The sequence below is a fragment of the Anomaloglossus baeobatrachus genome, unplaced genomic scaffold (genome assembly GCF_048569485.1).
Source record: "Anomaloglossus baeobatrachus isolate aAnoBae1 unplaced genomic scaffold, aAnoBae1.hap1 Scaffold_186, whole genome shotgun sequence".
NCBI classification, from domain to species: domain Eukaryota; kingdom Metazoa; phylum Chordata; class Amphibia; order Anura; family Aromobatidae; genus Anomaloglossus; species Anomaloglossus baeobatrachus.
In genome coordinates, this window is record NW_027441956.1 from 130,463 (window position 1) to 150,395 (window position 19,933).

At 55.4% G+C, this 19,933-nt stretch overlaps 1 protein-coding gene across 2 annotated transcripts in view; it reads right to left on the reverse strand.

Annotated features, from left to right (window-relative positions):
• LOC142260785 (uncharacterized) overlaps positions 1-12,334 on the reverse strand; it is a 32,642-nt gene extending 20,308 nt beyond the window's left edge. For both annotated transcript variants that reach the window (XM_075332081.1, XM_075332080.1), the window contains exon 1: positions 12,115-12,334. In XM_075332081.1, the coding sequence (XP_075188196.1) occupies positions 12,115-12,306 (192 nt within the window). In that variant the 5' untranslated portion in view covers positions 12,307-12,334. The remainder of the gene's footprint in view (positions 1-12,114) is intronic.
• Between the last annotated feature and the right edge of the window lie 7,599 nt (positions 12,335-19,933).

Genomic DNA, 19,933 nt, shown 5'->3' on the forward strand with positions numbered 1-19,933 from the left:
AAGTCGGTTGCACCCAGTCGTAAATAGCCTGAACCTTAACCGGGTCCATTTCGATAGCGGAGGGAGACAGGATGAAGCCCAAAAAGGAAATCCTTTGCACCCCAAAGAGGCACTTTGACCCCTTAACGTACAGTGCATTATCCTTAAGTATCTGAAAAACATCCCATACTTGCCCAACATGAGAGTCCCAATCATCAGAAAAAATCAAGATGTCATCCAAATACACAATCAAAAATTTACCAATAAGGTCCCGAAAAATATCATTCATGAAGGCCTGGAAGACGGAGGGTGCATTAGTGAGCCCAAAAGGCATCACTAGGTACTCAAAATGCCCCTCAGGAGTATTAAAAGCCGTCTTCCATTCATCACCCTCCTTAATACGGATGAGATTATACGCACCCTTGAGATCCAGTTTCGTAAACCATTTGGCTCTCTTCACTCTAGAGAACCGATCAGACATCAGAGGCAAAGGGTACTGATATTTGACCGTAATTTTATTAAGACGACGGTAATCAATGCAAGGCCTCAACGAACCATCTTTCTTAGCAACAAAGAAGAAGCCGGCACCCAAAGGAGAAGATGAGGGCCGAATGTGCCCCTTCTCCAAGGATTCCCTGATGTATGACCGCATGGCATCATGTTCGGGCACAGACAAGTTGAAAATCCGCCCCTTGGGAAATTTACAACCGGGCACCAACTCAATGGCACTGTCACAGTCCCGGTGTGGGGGCAGAGAATCAGATTCCTGGTCATTAAATACATCCCAGAAATCAGACAAGAAAGCCGAAACATCAACTGCCTGAGCAGACGTGGATGACACGGAAAGGTCCTGATCCACACCTTGACAACCCCAACTAGCTACCGACAAGGATCTCCAGTCAAGAACCGGATTATGGGTCTGCAACCACGGAAATCCCAGTACCAAGGTATCTTGTAGATTATGCAATACTAAAAATGTACAAGTTTCCTGATGCGCTGGTGCAACTCTCATAGGCACCTGGGTCCAAAATTGGGGTTTATGTTCTGCCAAAGGGGTAGCATCAATGCCCCTTAAATGAATAGGAGTTTGCAAAGGAACCATGGGGAAACCACAATCCCTAGCAAACCCAAAATCCATCAAATTGAGCGCTGCCCCTGAGTCCACAAAGGCAAATGCAGAAAAGGAAGACAATGAGCAAATCAATGTGACAGACAAAAGAAACTTTGGTTGCACAGAACCCACAGTAACAGAAGTAGCCAATCTCCTTTCACGTTTAGGGCAGACAGAGATCTTATGAGAAGAGTCTCCACAATAGAAGCACAGTCTATTCTTCCCTCTGAACCCCTGCCGACTAGCATTAGAAAGGACCCTATCACACTCCATAGGCTCCAAAGGCTGTTCCACAGGCACAAAACCAGCAGGTATCTTCCTGCGCTCACGTAAACGCCTATCAATCTGAATGGCCAAGGTCATAGTGGCATCAAGACCAGAAGGGACGGGAAATCCTACCATTACATCCTTCACAGCATCGGCAATACCCTTCCGAAAAAGAGCCGCAAGCGCATCATCATTCCATTTGGTAAGGACCGCCCACTTTCGAAATTTCTGACAAAACGTTTCTGCAGAATCCAAACCCTGAGTTAAGGACAACAAGACCTTTTCTGCTTGGTCCACAATATTGGGTTCGTCATATAATAAACCCAAGGCCTGAAAAAAGGAGTCCACATCACTGAGAATCGGATCATCAGACGCTAAAGAGAAGGCCCAGTCCTGAGGGTCACCACGCAGCAAGGAGATGACAATCTTAACCTGCTGTACGGGATTCCCTGAGGACTTAGGGCGCAGGTCAAAAAATAATTTACAATTATTTTTGAAGCTCAAAAATCTCGACCTATCTCCCAAAAAAAATTCAGGAACAGGAATCTTAGGCTCTGCAAGGGGAGTCTGTGCAAGATAAGACTCTATACGACGAACCTTAGCATCAAGATGAGCAACACGCTCATCTAATTCATCCATGCTAGAAAAAAGAAATCTTCCACAGAACCCAAAGAAGAAGAGGAAAAACACCAAAAAAAAAAAATTTTCTCAGCAGATTTTTTTTTTTTCCTTCTTAAGAGTACCCTTTAAATTTGTGGGCCGGATGTATTGTTATGATCCGGAACCATGGAAGACCACCACAAATCATTGGCAAAAGGTGACAAGAGCATTTTCAACTAATCTGGCCGCCATCCCCTTACTAACCATCACAACTAGAAGTAGCCGAGGAGTGAACTAACATCCTGTGCACCGCGAACCCAGCCGGAGAACTAACTATCCTAAAGGAAAGAAAGATGAATAACTCTCTGCCTCAGAAACTAGACAAGAATAGCTAGCCCCCCACATTGAAAGACTGCGGTGATATAGGAAAAACACAATACACAGGTAGATGACAGGATTAGCAAAATGTGAGGCCCCCGCTGACTAAAATAGGAAAGGACAGGAAAGGGACTGATGGTGGCCAGAGAAAAACCCTGTAAAATACCAACTTCCTGATAGTACAAAAAGGCCCTCAGATCACTAGATCTGAACTCCGTCCTATACCAGGTGCCCTTGTCATACCAATGAACAGAAAACAAGAATCATAACAAAGTCAACAAGCCACAAACACATGGACCCAAAGGAGCTATACTCCACACAGGACTGCAGGGAGTTCCCCAACAATCCACTGAGGGTGAAAATCCCTACAAGCAAATAACCTGAAACCAACCACAGCAAATGACAAACCCAGATAAGCAAAAGAACCAGACAATAAATAAAGAGCAAGCACTTTTCTGGGGAGGATGTGGTGTAGAGCAGGATAAAGCAGGCTGGAGATACAAAGAACAACTGACATCCGGCAACAGCCTGCAATCAGACCAGGATTAAATAAGCAGAGAGTTAGCAAAGGAAACACCCACTGCACAACACACCTGGTCCAAGTCCAAACCATTCCTGGCCACCAGAGGGAGCCTCCCAGCAGCCAAAACATAACTAACATTCACAACACCCTTCCTCCAAATCTGCCTCTCCGGAGGCGGTAACGGTATAAGCCAGACATTTTTATTTACATGCCACAAGTTTGTGGTTGCCCTGCAAGTTCTCGGGCTTGTCCGTAGCAGTTCCTATGCAAACGGTTGCAGAAAGTCCCTACGGGGACTAGTTGCCGGCAACGGCCGGTTCAATCACGGTGCCAATCAGGTAACTTCTTCGGTTGATTCATTCTTTGCTTATCATTCAAACTTTTAAACTGGTGGTCCCAACGGGGACAACTTGCAGCGGGGCTCCGCTGCCATCACTGCTCATTCTCGTCCTCCTCCCCCGGCCCTGGGTGGAAGATCACGGGCACCAGCCCCTCCAGCGCATAGCAGGCGCGACGAGGAAGGGCTGCCCGGTATCCGTTGTTTCCGCTCCGGGGGATGTAAGTGGCCTCCATGCCATACAGGGAGACGACTCCTTCGTCCTCCTCCGAAACCGGCTCTGTGTCAGGCCCGGAGTCACTATCATCCGTCCCTGCGCCAGGCGGGTTGCCGCCAGCTGCCGCAGTCTCCGGGCTCGCCACTCTTTCGGCTACCGCTATGAGGGGGTGTGTGCCAGATGGACCAGCAGCAGCGGGACGCACGGGCAGGGAAGACGGAGGCGGCATGGGGGCCAGAGGTAGACCGGGTCCCTCAGACGCAGTGGCCGGTCCCTCGGGGACACAGGGGCGTGGGTCACTCACCAGCTCCTCCATCATGGCCTCCATTCCGTACACCCGGGCGACCGCAGCTACCTTCTCCACCTCCTCGGCCCACTGCTTCATCAGGAGACATATCTGACTCCGGTAGCACCGGCAGATCCCCGCCGTTCGGGCCCGGAGCCATTCCGCTGTTCCAGGCACCGGTTCCGTAACCTCTGCGTAGTTGGACAGGGCAGACATGTTGGTAGCGGTATTTTCCAGGAACCAGAAGATCGCTGCAGAGTCCCGGCGTCCCTGCTTTTATAGCCACGAGCTACATGCGGCCAGGCGCCATCCGTCCCCCTTAGTCTTTTTCCGGCTCCTCCTCTACAGGGGCGAGGTTTCGGCTTTCGCGCCTCCACTGCTCGAGGAGACGCTCGAGCGGGGACTTTTCGCGCCCAAAATGGCGGCTTTGCAAAATTTTCGGCCGGACACCTCCGGCGGTCACAAGGAGCACCTCTACCAGACGGCAGAGCGGTAAGATCCTGTTAGTGACACCAAGTTGTCGCGGGCGGGGAGGAGGACGCTGCGCTCACCACGCTCGGGTCCGGCATTGCTGCTGCTTCGCTTGCTGCTCGGTGGCTCGAGCGGTGGGCCGGATCCCGGGGACTCGAGCGGCGCTCCTCGCCCGTGAGTGAAAAGGGGAATGGTTTTGGGGATTTATTGTCCGTGACGCCACCCACGGTTGTGGTGAGGTTGTGACACCACCGCTGCTCTGGACAGGGATCCAGGGAGCGATGACAGGGAGCAGCGTAGTTGTTGTTTTCCCCTCCGTGGGTAGGGGGTTGGCTGTCCCGGGGCCCAGGGAGGGAGGGATGTGGCAGGTGGGTTACGGGACCTGGCGAGGTGCAGGGTCGCAGGGGCAGCGCGGTGCCGCACGGCGCAGTGGTACTCACTCAGCCAATGACGAATGCAAAGTCCTTGGTAAAACACACGGCTGGATGGACGGGTCCCACTGACGGCTGCGGTGGTTTCTGCTCCCGGTAGGTTCATGGTAACTGTCTTTCCCTGCACCTTTAGTATGTTTTTGGTACTGATGGCTTCCCACCGGTAACTCGCTCCCCAGCTTAGATGGATGCTGAGGGAGCCCCTTTTGCCCGCAGGCTCTGGCCCTGGGAACTGTAGCCTTGGCGGTGACTGTATTTCCCTTCACGGTGTGAGCTGTTGCCTTCTATCGGGTCTTGACTGCTGGGAAACCCAGGAGGTTCCCTTCGCTAACGGATTTGACCGGTTTTACGGCGACTCCAAGCCTGGTCGGGGTCCGTAGGCCCTGCCGAACGGTGCTGGCTTCTCTTCGTTCCCCGGTCTGGTACCGGCGGGCCACCGCCCATCCCCGGTCCTTACGGTTCACTCCAATCGGCCTCTCCTGCAGACGGTCACCACCGTCTGCCAACCTTGCTGTATGTGCCCGGGCCACGTACCCGGACACGGTCAGTCTGCTCCTCTACTACTTCACTCTTTCACCCTCAAAACTGATCTGACTTTCTTTTTCCCGCCTCCAGGACTGTGAACTCCTCGGTGGGTGGGGCCAACCACCTGGCTCCACCCCCTGGTGTGGACATCAGCCCCTGGAGGGAGGCAACAAGGGTTTTTGTCTGACTTCGGTGTGCCTAGCCGGGGTGTGGGGTGTGTTGTTGTAGTACCTGTGACGACCTGGCTTGTCCAGGGCGCTACATGTGTAGTGCGGGGTCTGTCGCTGTCTCTCTCCCTCATGTGTGGTGCGGGGTCTGTCGCTCTCTCTCCCCCCCCATGTGTACTGCGGGGTCTGTCGATCTTTCTCTCCACCATGTGTAGTGCGGGGTCTGTCGCTCTCTCTCTCCACCATGTGTAGTGCGGGATCTGTTGCTCTCTCTCCCTCATGTGTAGTGCGGGCTCTGTCGCTCTCTCTCCCCCCCATGTGTAGTGCGGGCTCTGTCGTTCTCTCTCCCCCCCCATGTGTAGTGCGGGCTCTGTCGATCTCTCTCCCCCATGTGTAGTGCAGGGTCTGTTGCTCTCTCTCCCCCATGTGTAGTGCGGGATCTGTCGCTCTCTCTCCCCCATGTGTAGTGCGGGGTCTGTCGCTCTCTCCCTCATGTGTAGTGCGGGGTCTGTGGCTCTCTCTCCCTCATGTGTAGTGCGGGGTCTGTCGCTCTCTCTCCCCCATGTGTAGTGCAGGGTCTGTCGATCTCTCTCTCCACCATGTGTAGTGCGGGGTCTGTCGCTCTCTCTCCCCCATGTGTAGTGCGGGGTCTGTCGCTCTCTCCCTCATGTGTAGTGCGGGGTCTGTGGCTCTCTCTCCCTCATGTGTAGTGCGGGGTCTGTGGCTCTCTCTCCCCCATGTGTAGTGCAGGGTCTGTCGATCTCTCTCTCCACCATGTGTAGTGCGGGGTCTGTCGCTCTCTCTCCCTCATGTGTAGTGCGGGATCTGTCGCTCTCTCTCCCTCATGTGTAGTGCGGGGTCTGTCGCTCCCCCCTACGTGTAGAGCGGGGTCTGTCGCTCTCTCCCCCCCCCCCACGTGTAGTGCAGGGTCTGTCGCTCTCTCCCCCCCCACGTGTAGTGCGGGGTCTGTCTCTTTTCCCCCCCCCACGTGTAGTGCGGGGTCTGTCGCTCTTCCCCTCATGTGTAGTGCGGGGTCTGTCGCTCTCTCTCCTCCATGTGTAGTGCGGGGTCTGTTGCTCTCTCCCCCTCATGTGTAGTGCGGGGTCTGTCGCTCTCTCTCCCCTTCAAGTGTTGTGCGGGGTCTGTCGCTCTCCCCCCCATGTGTAGTGCGGGGTCTGTCGCTCTTTCTCCCCTTCATGTGTAGTGCGGGGTCTGTCGCTCTTTCTCCCCCTCATGTGTAGTGCGGGGTCTGTCGCTCTCTCTCCCCCATGTGTAGTGCGGGGTCTGTTGCTCTCTCTCCCCCATGTGTAGTGCGGGGTCTGTCGCTCTCTCTCCCCCATGTGTAGTGCGGGGTGTGTCGCTCTCTCCCCCATGTGTAGTGTGGGCTCTGTCGCTCTCTCTCCCCCATGTGTAGTGCGCGGTCTGTCGCTCTCTCTCCCCCATGTGTAGTCCAGGGTCTGTCGCTCTCTCTCCCCCATGTGTAGTGCAGGGTCTGTCGCTCTCTCTCCCCCATGTGTAGTGCAGGGTCTGTCGCTCTCTCTCCCCCATGTGTAGTGCGGGGTCTGTCGCTCTCTCTCCCTCATGTGTAGTGCGGGGTCTGTCGCTCTCTCTCCCTCATGTGTAGTGCGGGGTCTGTCGCTCTCTCCCTCATGTGCAGTGCGGGGTCTGTCGCTCTCTCTCCCTCATGTCTAGTGCGAGGTCTGTCGCTCTCTCTCCCCCATGTGTAGTGCAGGGTCTGTCGATATCTCTCTCCACCATGTGTAGTGCGGGGTCTGTCGCTCTCTCTCCCTCATGTGTAGTGCGGGATCTGTCGCTCTCTCTCCCTCATGTATAGTGCGGGGTCTGTCGCTCCCCCCTACGTGTAGAGCGGGGTCTGTCGCTCTCTCCCCCCCCACGTGTAGAGCAGGGTCTGTCGCTCTCTCCCCCCCACGTGTAGAGCAGGGTCTGTTGCTCTCTCCCCCCCCACGTGTAGTGCGGGGTCTATCGCTCTTTCTCCCCCCCATGTGTAGTGCGGGGTCTGTCGCTCTTTCTCCCCCTCATGTGTAGTGCGGGGTCTGTCGCTCTCCCCCCATGTGTAGTGCGGGGTCTGTCGCTCTCTCTCCTCCATGTGTAGTGTGGGGTCTGTCGCTCTCTCTCCCTCATGTGTAGTGCGGGGTCGGTCACTCTCTCTCTCCACCATGTGTAGTGCGGGGTCTGTCGCTCTCTCTCCCCCATGTGTAGTGCGGGGTCTGTCGCTCTCTCTCCCCCATGTGTAGTGCGGGGTCTGTCGCTCTCTCCCCCATGTGTAGTGCGGGGTCTGTCGCTCTCTCTCCCCCATGTGTAGTGCGGGGTCTGTCGCTCTCTCTCCCCCATGTGTAGTGCGGGGTCTGTCGCTCTCTCCCCCATGTGTAGTGCGGGGTCTGTCGCTCTCTCTCCCCCATGTGTAGTGCGGGGTCTGTCGCTCTCTCTCCCCCATGTGTAGTGCGGGGTCTGTCGAACTCTCTCCCCCATGTGTAGTGCGGGGTCTGTCGCTCTCTCTCCCCCCAATGTGTAGTGTCGGGTCTGTCGCTCTCTCTCTCCCCCATGTGTAGTGCAGGGTCTATTGCTGCACCCATTGTGGGAGCTTATGGTGGAGAGAGTATCCTAGCGAGGAGGAGAAAATGCCGAAAGCCATGAAACTGGTGACTGCGAGTAAATGTTTTGTTAAGAAATCCCCGATGTGTCACAATTCCTGCACAGCAGCTTCAAAGTGACAAAGTATGAAGTGAGAGCCGCACACCCCTCACAGGTCACACACACTCCGGAACCCCTCAGTGAAGGCCGCACACCCCTCACAGGTCACACACACTCCGGAACCCCTCAGTGATGGCCGCGCACCCCTCACAGGTCACACACACTCCGAAACCCCTGAGTGATGGCCGCGCACCCCCCACAGGTCACACACACTCCGAAACCCCTCAGCGATGGCCGCGCACCCCCCACAGATCACACACACTCTGGAAACCCTCAGTGATGGCCGCGCTCCCCTCACAGGTCACACACACACTCCGGAACCCCTCAGTGATGGCCGCGCACCCCCACAGATCACACACACTCTGGAACCCCTCAGTGATGGCCGCTCACCCCTCACAGGTCACACACACACTCCGGAACCCCTCAGTGATGGCCGCGCACCCCCCACAGGTCACACACACTCCGGAACCCATCAGTGATGGCCGCGCTCCCCTCACAGGTCACACACACTCTGGGACCCGTCAGTGATGGACGCAGCACCCGAGCGGCCCGGCGCCCCCTTCCTGTTCAAAGCCAGTGAGAAACCACCGGGCTACAATAGAGCAGACGAGGCAGAAGACTCACACCGGCTTAATCCAAGGACAAACAACATAACAGGAATAACAGCAGAAGGAAGGACGGCGAGAGCCGGGGACACCGGCTGCGCTCCAGCCATGGCGGGAGTCGGGGACGCAGGCTGCGCTCCAGCCACGGCGGGAGCCGGGGACGCAGGCTGCGCTCCAGCCACGGCGGGAGCCGGGGACACAGGCTGCGCTCCAGCCACGGCGGGAGCCGGGGACGCAGGCTGCACTCCAGCCACGGCGGGAGCCGGGGACGCAGGCTGCGCTCCAGCCACGGCGGGAGTCGGGGACGCAGGCTGCGCTCCAGCCACGGCGGGAGCCGGGGACGCAGGCTGCGCTCCTGCCACGGCGGGAGCCGGGGACGCAGGCTGCGCTCCAGCCAGAGCGGGAGCCGGGGACGCAGGCTGCGCTCCAGCCCTCAGTGATGGCCCTCCGCTGGTAACACACTCTCCGGGACCCCTCAGTGATGGCCATGCTGCCCTCACAGGTCACACACACTCCGGAACCTCTCAGTGATGGCCGCGCACTCCCCACAGGTCACACACACTCCGAAACCCCTCAGTGATGGCCGCGCACCCCTCACAGGTCACACACACTCCGAAACCCCTGAGTGATGGCCGCGCACCCCCCACAGGTCACACACACTCCGAAACCCCTCAGTGATGGCCGCGCACCCCCCACAGGTCACACACACTCTGGAACCCCTCAGTGATGGCCGCGCTCCCCTCACAGGTCACACACATTCTGAAACCCCTCAGTGATGGCCGCTCACCCCTCACAGGTCACACACACTCCGGAACCCCTCAGTGATGGCCGCGCACCCCCCACAGGTCACACACACTCCGGAACCCCTCAGTGATGGGCGCGCTCCCCTCACAGGTCACACACACTCCGGGACCCGTCAGTGATGGACGCAGCACCCGAGCGGCCCGGCGCCTTCTTCCTGTTCACAGCGCAGGCTGCGCTCCAGCCACGGCGGGAGCCGGGGACGCAGGCTGCGCTCCAGCCACGGCGGGAGCCGGGGACGCAGGCTGCGCTCCAGCCACGGCGGGAGCCAAGGACGCAGGCTGCGCTCCAGCCACGGCGGGAGCCGGGGACGCAGGCTGCGCTCCAGCCAGGGCGGGAGACGGGGACACAGGCTGCACTCCAGCCATGGCGAGAAAGAGCGCAACCCCAACAGAAATAACCATCTCTACAGAGTGGCTTGAATCAACAGTATCCCATGCACCGCTCCACACTTGTGCTGGTTGGTGCAGCTCTCCACCAGCTGCAATTTTGTAAAGAATCAAAACAATTCCAAGGCACAGAGAAGCCCCACTCCGTTTATAAATCCGTATTTGTTCCAGCATACAGAAGGAAAAAGTGCAAAAAAAACCCAAAAACGTTTCGGCTGACAAAGGCCCTTTTTCAAGCCATAAAAATTACATCTCTACAGACCGCGCTGCTCTACACTGCTAAGGCTGCTTTCACACTATGTTTTTTTACCATGCGACATGAATGTTTTTTTGCTGCAAAAGCGGATCCTGCTTTTACAGCAAAAAAATGTATGCAAACACATGTTTTATTTTGCAGGATCCTGTCACTTTAAGTTTATGGGCGGGCATTGGAGTCATGTGATCGGGAGTGAGGGGAACTGAACGTGAAAGACTGGGAGCCGGCTTCTGACAGCTGCGAGGCTCGTAACCAAGGTAAACATCGGGTAACTTGCTTGGATACCCGATATTTACATTGGTTACGAGCGTCTGCAGCTGCTAGGAGCCGGCTCCCTGCACGCGTAACCAAGATAAATATCAGGTAACTAAGACCGCGGTTACCCGATGTTTACCTTGGTTACGAGCATCCTCCGCTCTCAGGCGGGGGAGAGTGGAGAGAGAGGGAGGGGGAGGGAGGGAGGTGGAGAGAGAGGGGGAGAGAGGGGGGAGGGAGAGAGGAGGGAGAGAGGGAGGTGGAGAGAGAGGGGGGAGGGAGAGAGGGAGGTGGAGAGAGAGGGGGGAGGGAGAGAGGGAGGTGGAGAGAGGGAGTGATCACGCGAGGCTGGTTTCTGTGCATGCTCAGTAGAGCAAGCAGGATCCTGTCTATCAGCATGCCAGCGTTCACCTGTGTTTGCATGCAGTATAGTTAGGAATCGGATCCAGCAATTTGCAGCATTGGGACGCAGCTCAAAATCGCTACAAGTAGCATTTTTGAAAAATGTTAAAAAACTGCAAGTCGCTGGATCCTCACTAAAACGCACGCAAACGCAGGTGAACGTATGTTGACGCGAGTCCATTGCAAATGCATTGAAATGAAAACGCATTTGCACTGGATCCGTTTTTGCGTTAAAAAACGTTCATGACGGATGTTAAAAAAAACGTAGTGTGAAAGCCGCCTAAGGCTGGTTTCACATCAGCGTTATTTTAGCTGCGGCATGAAAGGATTTTTTGCCGCAAAACCGGATCCTTTACAATTGCGTTGTCATTTTAATGCATTTCCAATGGAATTGCGGCAACATCCGGTCACATGCGGTTGCGTGCGTCACACACTGGATCCATTGATTTGCGGTATTTTATCTTTTGTCAAAAATGCAACTTCCCCCCCTTAGTGTTTTTGTCCTCTGTCATAATACCGCATGTCAATGGATCCGTGATATTGCAGTGTATTTGAATGAGCGCCGGATCCTGCTGTACCGGAAGTCGCCGGATCCTGATACACAGGATCCTGTTGTCTGTATTGAGCATGCCCAGAAAGCAGCCTGGCATGGTCAGTACAGAAATCTCTCTCTCAGACAGAAGACCAGGATCGTGGAGGGGTGAGAGGGAGTAATAAACATGGAGGCCCTAAGTGTGTCTGTGGATTTATTTCAAATAAAGTATTTTTTCTCTGTGTAGTCTTTTTTTTTAACCCTTTATTGGAGATTCTTAATGGTTGGGTCAAACGTGGCCTGACATTAAGAATCTCGGGCTTTATATCAGTTAGTAAACAAAGCTGGTATTAACTGTTTATTACCCAGCAGGCCACCCGGTGCCAGGCCCAATGAAGAGTTGGATACAGCGCCAGAAGATGGCACTTCTATGAAAGTGACACTTTCTGGGGTGGCTGCGGACTGCAATTCGCAGTGAGGGGGGCAGAAAGTTTGGCCCACCCTGCGCTGTCGATTCCAATCCCCAGCTGCCTAGTTGTACCTGGCAGGAGACAAAAAGTGGGCTAACATACAAAAATATGGCGGAGCCCACGTCATATTTTTTTTTTTAGTTTTTGGCCAAAAAAAAAAAGGGCTTCGACTTCTGGGTGGTGGCGTTTGATGATGGCCGCGTTGTAGACGAGCTCCCCACAGCATATTGCCCTATAGTCTGCTATCCAGGTCACTAAGGTCGGTGAATCACCGGAAAGCGGGGTAAGGTCGGGACAAGGGTCGTGCTGCAGGGACCCAACTTTCCCGAGATCCGGAGGTACCAGGGGTAAGTCTCACCAGCCAACAGTGGACGCTCAGGGAAGAAGCCTGACTACTCACCCACGCAGAGGCAGTGACGGCTCCACACAAGGCAGGAGGACGGTGACAGCGGGGACGGTGAGTCTGTACAAAGCCACAGCCAGTGTGAGGAGTGGGAACAGCAGCCGGATAAGGAGGAGGGTCCCTCACACGCCAGCTTGCTTCATAGGCAGGGACACAGCGCTTGTTACACAGGGGAGGCTGAAGAGACATAAAGCAGAGCCACTCAGCTCAGCCATACAGGAGAAGGGGGGGCTGCAGCCGAGGGTCTGTGTCTACATCCAGCGCCTCCCCCTGAAGCACAGAGAGCTGACAACCAGGACCAGCAGCCTCATACAGACCCAGCACGCCTCAACCAGGACCAGCACGCCTCATACAGGACCAGCACGCTTCATACAGGACCAGCACGCCTCATACAGACCCAGCACGCCTCATACAGGACCAGCACGCCTCATACAGGACCAGCACGCCTCATACAGGACCAGCACGCCTCATACAGAACCAGCACGCCTCATACAGACCCAGCACGCCTCATACAGGACCAGCACGCCTCATACAGGACCAGGCCGCCTCATACAGGACCAGCCCGCCTCATACAGGACCAGCCCGCCTCATACAGACCCAGCCCGCCTCATACAGACCCAGCCCGCCTCATACAGACCCAGCACGCCTCATACAGGACCAGCAGCCTCATACAGAACCAGCACCCCTCATACAGACCCAGCACGCCTCATACAGACCCAGCACGCCTCATACAGGACCAGCAGCCTCATACAGGACCAGCACGCCTCATACAGACCCAGCCTGCCTCATACAGGACCAGCACGCCTCATACAGGACCAGCACGCCTCATACAGACCCAGCCCGCCTCATACAGGACCAGCACGCCTCATACAGAACCAGCACGCCTCATACAGAAGCAGCATGCCTCATACAGAACCAGCACGCCTCATACAGACCCAGCACGCCTCATACAGGACCAGCACGCCTCATACAGACCCAGCACGCCTCATACAGACCCAGCACGCCTCAACCAGGACCAGCACGCCTCATACAGACCCAGCACGCCTCATACAGACCCAGCACGCCTCATACAGACCCAGCACGCCTCATACAGACCCAGCACGCCTCATACAGACCCAGCACGCCTCATACAGGACCAGCCCGCCTCATACAGACCCAGCCCGCCTCATACAGACCCTGCACGCCTCATACAGACCCAGCAGCCTCATACAGGACCAGCCCGCCTCATACAGACCCAGCCCGCCTCATACAGGACCAGCCCGCCTCATACAGGACCAGCCCGCCTCATACAGACCCAGCACGCCTCATACAGACCCAGCCCGCCTCATACAGACCCAGCACGCCTCATACAGACCCAGCCCGCCTCATACAGACCCAGCACGCCTCATACAGACCCAGCACCGCCTCATACAGGACCAGCCCGCCTCATACAGGACCAGCACGCCTCATACAGACCCAGCACGCCTCATACAGACCCAGCCCGCCTCATACAGGACCAGCAGCCTCATATCTCCACACGTCCTGAGTGTAAGGGCTGGTCTCCATCTGCGATTAAATAATCTCTGCGATACTCGCCCAGAATGTGGGGTGTCATGCGTATGGTGTGCGGTTTGTTTCTCACCTAGCATTCGTATGACATGCGAGTGTCATGCAAGTGCCGTGCAAGTGGTATGTGAGTCTGTAGATATTTCATACCAAGGATTCGTGTGACATGCGTATGCCATCCGTATTGTGATATTTTTCTCGTTCCCATAGGGTTGCATGGGGGTGCGAGAGCTGAGTCTCACTGACAATCGCAGAATGCTTCGATTTCACTATAACGCCCTGTGCGCACTTACCGGATTTTGCCGCGGATTTCCTGCGGTTTTGCTGCAGAAAATGTTCACAACATCTCTGCAGTGAATCACCAGCAAAACCTATGGGGAAAAAAAAATGCTGTGCGCACTAGGCGGAATTTGACAGCTGCATGTTTTGCTGCAGGATTCCCGCAGCAAAAACAATTGCATGTCAATTCTTTTCCGCACGTCGCTGCGGGATTCCACTCCATTGACTGCAATGTAATCGTGAAATCCCGCAGGGAATAACGCAGGCAGCAAATTCTGTGCGGTTCACTGCGTTTTCCTGCGTTATTCCCTGCGGTATTTCGCGGTTTACCTGCGGTAATGTACATCGCTGTCTGCGGTTTGCAGGGAAGTGATGTCATTATGACAGGAAGAGGAAGCGGAGCAGAGAGTAAACACACACACATCACACTCACACAGACACACACAGACACATAGAACACACATAGAAAGCAAACGGAAATATAGAAAAAAAACACGTGGGCTCCGCTGTATATTTACCGTCCAGCCGAGGTAAGCACACAGCGGTGGCCCGGTATTCTCAGGCTGGGGAGGGCAAGGGGCAGGGTTAATGTCCCCCGCCTCCCTCCCACCTCCCGCAGCCGAGAATATCAGCCGCAGCTGCCCCGGGACTGTCGCATGCATTATGCGGCAGTACCGGAGTGTCCCCGGCTCTTCTGTTGCCGTGATGCAGTGGCAATCAAGGTAATGTAAGGAGTTAATGGCGGCAGATCACCGCCATTAACTCCAGGCTTGATCATGGCAGCGTCTATGAGACAGCTGACATGATCAACCCGTAAGTAAAGTGAAAAAACACACCATGAAAAATCCTTTATTTTAAATAAAACACAAATAAGCCTCGTTCACCCTTTTATTAACCCCTCCCGAAACAAAGCTCCGACGTAATCCACAGCTCCGGCGTAATCCACGTCCTCCGATGCTTTCATCCAGCTGCGACTGACACAGACACTGCTGAATACAGCCTCGCAGCGAGACAGCAGTGGTAACCACAGGGCATTTCCCACGTCCGGTAATGTGAACTCACTGCCGACCGTGAGAAATGCAGAGTGTGCTCACAGGGACTCTATCTATCTATCTATCCTTCTATCTATCCCTCTATCTATCTATCTATCTATCCTTCTATCTATCCCTCTGTCTGTCTATCTATCTATTCTTCTATCTATTCTTCTATCTATCCCTCTATCTATCTATCTATCTATCTATCTATCTATCCTTCTATCTATCCCTCTGTCTGTCTATCTATTCTTCTATCTATTCTTCTGTCTATTTCTCTATCTATCTCAGAATTAAATGACTTTTTTTTTCAATGTGCTTTATTGCATTGAATGCAATAAAGCACATGTACCAACCCGCATGCGACAAAACCGAGGTAAAACCGCGGCAAACCGCATGCGGTATTTGGGTGCAGTTTGCCGCGTTTTTTTACTGCGGGTGCGGTAATCTTTCAAAGCCTGCGGAATTTTCTTGAGAAAATTCCATTTTCCAGTGCGCACAGGGCCTTAGGCTGGAGTCACACTTGCGAGAGACTCGCACGAGTCTCACATCGCATCACCCGGCGTGGCCACTCACTCTCCTGACCGGAGCGGGTCAGCTGCATGTATTTCTATGCAGCTGAGATGCTCCTGTCCGGAGGGCTGCAGGCCATGTCGGGTGATGTGATGCAAGACTTGCACGAGTCTCTCACAAGTGTGACTCTGGCCTGAGTGTGATTCATGTGGAGAAACAACAGTCAGGATGGCATGGTCACACAGATTAACACTGGTGTGAGTGCAATCCGATTTTGCTGTTTACGTCCCGCTCATCTCCGCCCCTCCGCTCCTATTGGTAGCCTGCCGTGTGACATCGCAGTGACGCCGCACGACCCGCCCCCTTAGGAAGGAGGCGGTTCGCTGGCCAGTGCGACGTCGCAGGGTGGGTGAGTGCATGTGAAGCTGCCGTAGCGATAATGTTCGCTACGGCAGCAATCGCATGATATCGCACCTGCGACGGGGGCGTGGACTATCGCGCTCGGCATCGCAAGCATCGGCTTGCGATGTCGTTGTGTGCAAAGTGCCCCTTAGTTTTGACCTTTTTTTTGTGATCTGTTTTTTGTGATCTGGTTCTCTCTTTTGTGTTGACCTTCCATGCTTCACTTTGTTTATGCACCTTTTGTATTTTAATTGTAATTATATTTTTAATATATTTGTATTTCATTAATTTTTTTTGTTTCACTCGTGGCTACTCATTCGGTTTGGACCATTCAGCAGTTTTTCATCTTGTTGCTAATTACTGCGTATACATCCATCATCTCCAAATGCATTCTTCAAATTTTTATCTTATACGGGCTTATGCTGTGAATACATCCTGTGCAACTCTCTGCAGTAGTGTGCATATATTCAATTTATTTAATTTATGTATTTTGGTGTCCTTTCTTTCTGTATTGGGTGTATATTGTATGATATAACATGTAATCCTGACGAACAGAGAAGACACCACAAAAACATCTGGCGAAACCTCTTTATCCATTCCAAAGGATACAAGTGGACCACATCCAGCTACCTAAAGTGGGGAAGTACGAGTATGTTTTGGTAGTTGTTGATATCTTTACCAGTTGGCCCAAGGCCTACCCGGTAGTCAACATGACTGCTAGGGTCACAGCTAAAAAAAACTCATCACAGAAACCGTGTGCAGGTTCGGAATACCAGAAGTCATCGAAAGCGATCAAGGACCAGCCTTCACAGCTAACATTTACCAAGAACTGTGGAATATGCTTGGAGCAAGTCTAGGACTGCATACTCCTTATCCTCAGAGCAGTGGGAAAGTGGAAAGGATGAACTCAACTCTGAAGACTAAACCGCTCAATGCCTCACAAGACAGTGCACTGCCCTGGACAGAACTTCTCCCTATAGTCCTGTACCTTGTCAGAAAGACCCCTGTTGCAAAACATGGCCTGACCCCCTTTGAAATACGTTTTGGTTCCGTCCCCAGATTAGGATGTTATTTCCCTCAAAATTTGTCTGACCACCATGACTCAGTTGTGCAGTTTGTTATTGAACTAAGTGAGAGTTATCAAAAACACATGCAGCAGTTGTTTCTTCTCTTCCAGATCCTGAGACAGATCTAGCCACCCACACATTGAAACCAGGAGAGTGGGTTGTGGTTAAGAAACACGTCAGGAAGAATTGTCTGGAGCCCAGATACGAAGGCCCGTTCCAGATAATCCTGGTGACTCCCACCTCTGTGAAACTCAAACGCAGGGCAACATGGCACATGTGTAGTGCGGGGTCTGTCGCTCTCTCTCCCTCATGTGTAGTGCGGGATCTGTCGCTCTCTCTCCCTCATGTGTAGTGCGGGGTCTGTCGCTCCCCCCTACGTGTAGAGCGGGGTCTGTCGCTCTCTCCCCCCCCACGTGTAGTGCGGGGTCTGTCGCTCTCTCCCCCCACGTGTAGTGCGGGGTCTGTCTCTCTCCCCCCCCCCACGTGTAGTGCGGGGTCTGTCGCTCTTCCCCTCATGTGTAGTGCAGGGTCTGTCGCTCTCTCTCCTCCATGTGTAGTGCGGGGTCTGTTGCTCTCTCCCCCTCATGTGTAGTGCGGGGTCTGTCGCTCTCTCTCCCCCATGTGTAGTCCAGGGTCTGTCGCTCTCTCTCCCCCATGTGTAGTGCGGGGTCTGTCGCTCTCTCTCCCCCATGTGTAGTCCAGGGTCTGTCGCTCTCTCTCCCCCATGTGTAGTGCGGGGTCTGTCGCTCTCTCTCCCCCATGTGTAGTGCAGGGTCTGTCGCTCTCTCTCCCCCATGTGTAGTGCAGGGTCTGTCGCTCTCTCTCCCCATGTGTAGTGCGGGGTCTGTCGCTCTCTCCCTCATGTGTAGTGAGGGGTCTGTCGCTCTCTCTCCCTCATGTGTAGTGCGAGGTCTGTCGCCCTCTCTCCCCCATGTGTAGTGCAGGGTCTGTCGATCTCTCTCTCCACCATGTGTAGTGCGGGGTCTGTTGCTCTCTCTCCCTCATGTGTAGTGCGGGATCTGTCGCTCTCTCTCCCTCATGTATAGTGCGGGGTCTGTCGCTCCCCCCTACGTGTAGAGCGGGGTCTGTCGCTCTCCTCCCCCCACGTGTAGAGCAGGGTCTGTTGCTCTCTCCCCCCCACGTGTAGTGCGGGGTCTGTCGCTCTTTCTCCCCCCCATGTGTAGTGCGGGGTCTGTCGCTCTTTCTCCCCCTCATGAGTAGTGCGGGGTCTGTCGCTCTCCCCCCATGTGTAGTGCGGGGTCTGTCGCTCTCTCTCCACCATGTGTAGTGCGGGGTCTGTCGCTCTCTCTCCCCCATGTGTAGTGCGGGGTCTGTCGCTCTCTCCCCCATGTGTAGTGCGGGGTCTGTCGCTCTCTCTCCCCCATGTGTAGTGCGGGGTCTGTCGCTCTCTCTCCCCCATGTGTAGTGCGGGGTCTGTCGCTCTCTCCCCCATGTGTAGTGCGGGGTCTGTCGCTCTCTCTCCCCCCAATGTGTAGTGTCGGGTCTGTCGCTCTCTCTCTCCCCCATGTGTAGTGCAGGGTCTATTGCTGCACCCATTGTGGGAGCTTATGGTGGAGAGAGTATCCTAGCGAGGAGGAGAAAATGCCGAAAGCCATGAAACTGGTGACTGCGAGTAAATGTTTTGTTAAGAAATCCCCGATGTGTCACAATTCCTGCACAGCAGCTTCAAAGTGACAAAGTATGAAGTGAGAGCCGCACACCCCTCACAGGTCACACACACTCCGGAACCCCTCAGTGAAGGCCGCACACCCCTCACAGGTCACACACACTCCGAAACCCCTCAGTGATGGCCGCGCACCCCTCACAGGTCACACACACTCTGAAACCCCTGAGTGATGGCCGCGCACCCCCCAAAGGTCACACACACTCCGAAACCCCTCAGTGATGGCCGCGCACCCCTCACAGGTCACACACACTCTGAAACCCCTGAGTGATGGCCGCGCACCCCCCACAGGTCACACACACTCTGGAAACCCTCAGTGATGGCCGCGCTCCCCTCACAGGTCACACACATTCTGGAACCCCTCAGTGATGGCCGCGCTCCCCCCACAGATCACACACACTCCGGAACCCCTCAGTGATGGCCGCGCTCCCCCCACAGGTCACACACACTCCGGAACCCCTCAGTGATGGCCGCTCACCCCTCACAGGTCACACACACTCCGGGACCCGTCAGTGATGGACGCAGCACCCGAGCGGCCCGGCGCCCCCTTCCTGTTCAAAGCCAGTGAGAAACCACCGGGCTACAATAGAGCAGACGAGGCAGAAGACTCACACCGGCTTAATCCAAGGACAAAACAACATAACAGGAATAACAGCAGAAGGAAGGACGGCGAGAGCCGGGGACACCGACTGCGCTCCAGCCAAGGCGGGAGTCGGGGACGCAGGCTGCGCTCCAGCCACGGCGGGAGCCGGGGACGCAGGCTGCGCTCCAGCCACGGCGGGAGCCGGGGACGCAGGCTGCGCTCCAGCCACGGCGGGAGCCGGGGACGCAGGCTGCGCTCCAGCCACGGCGGGAGCCGGGGACGCAGGCTGCGCTCCAGCCACGGCGGGAGCCGGGGACGCAGGCTGCGTTCCAGCCACGGCGGGAGCCGGGGACGCAGGCTGCGTTCCAGCCACGGCGGGAGCCGGGGACGCAGGCTGCGTTCCAGCCACGGCGGGAGCCGGGGACGCAGGCTGCGCTCCAGCCACGGCGGGAGCCGGGGACGCAGGCTGCGCTCCAGCCACGGCGGGAGCCGGGGACGCAGACTGGGCTCCAGCCAGAGCGGGAGCCGGGGACGCAGGCTGCGCTCCAGCCCTCAGTGATGGCCCTCCGCTGGTAACACACTCTCCGGGACCCCTCAGTGATGGCCATGCTGCCCTCACAGGTCACACACACTCCGGAACCTCTCAGTGATGGCCGCGCACTCCCCACAGGTCACACACACTCCGAAACCCCTCAGTGATGGCCGCGCACCC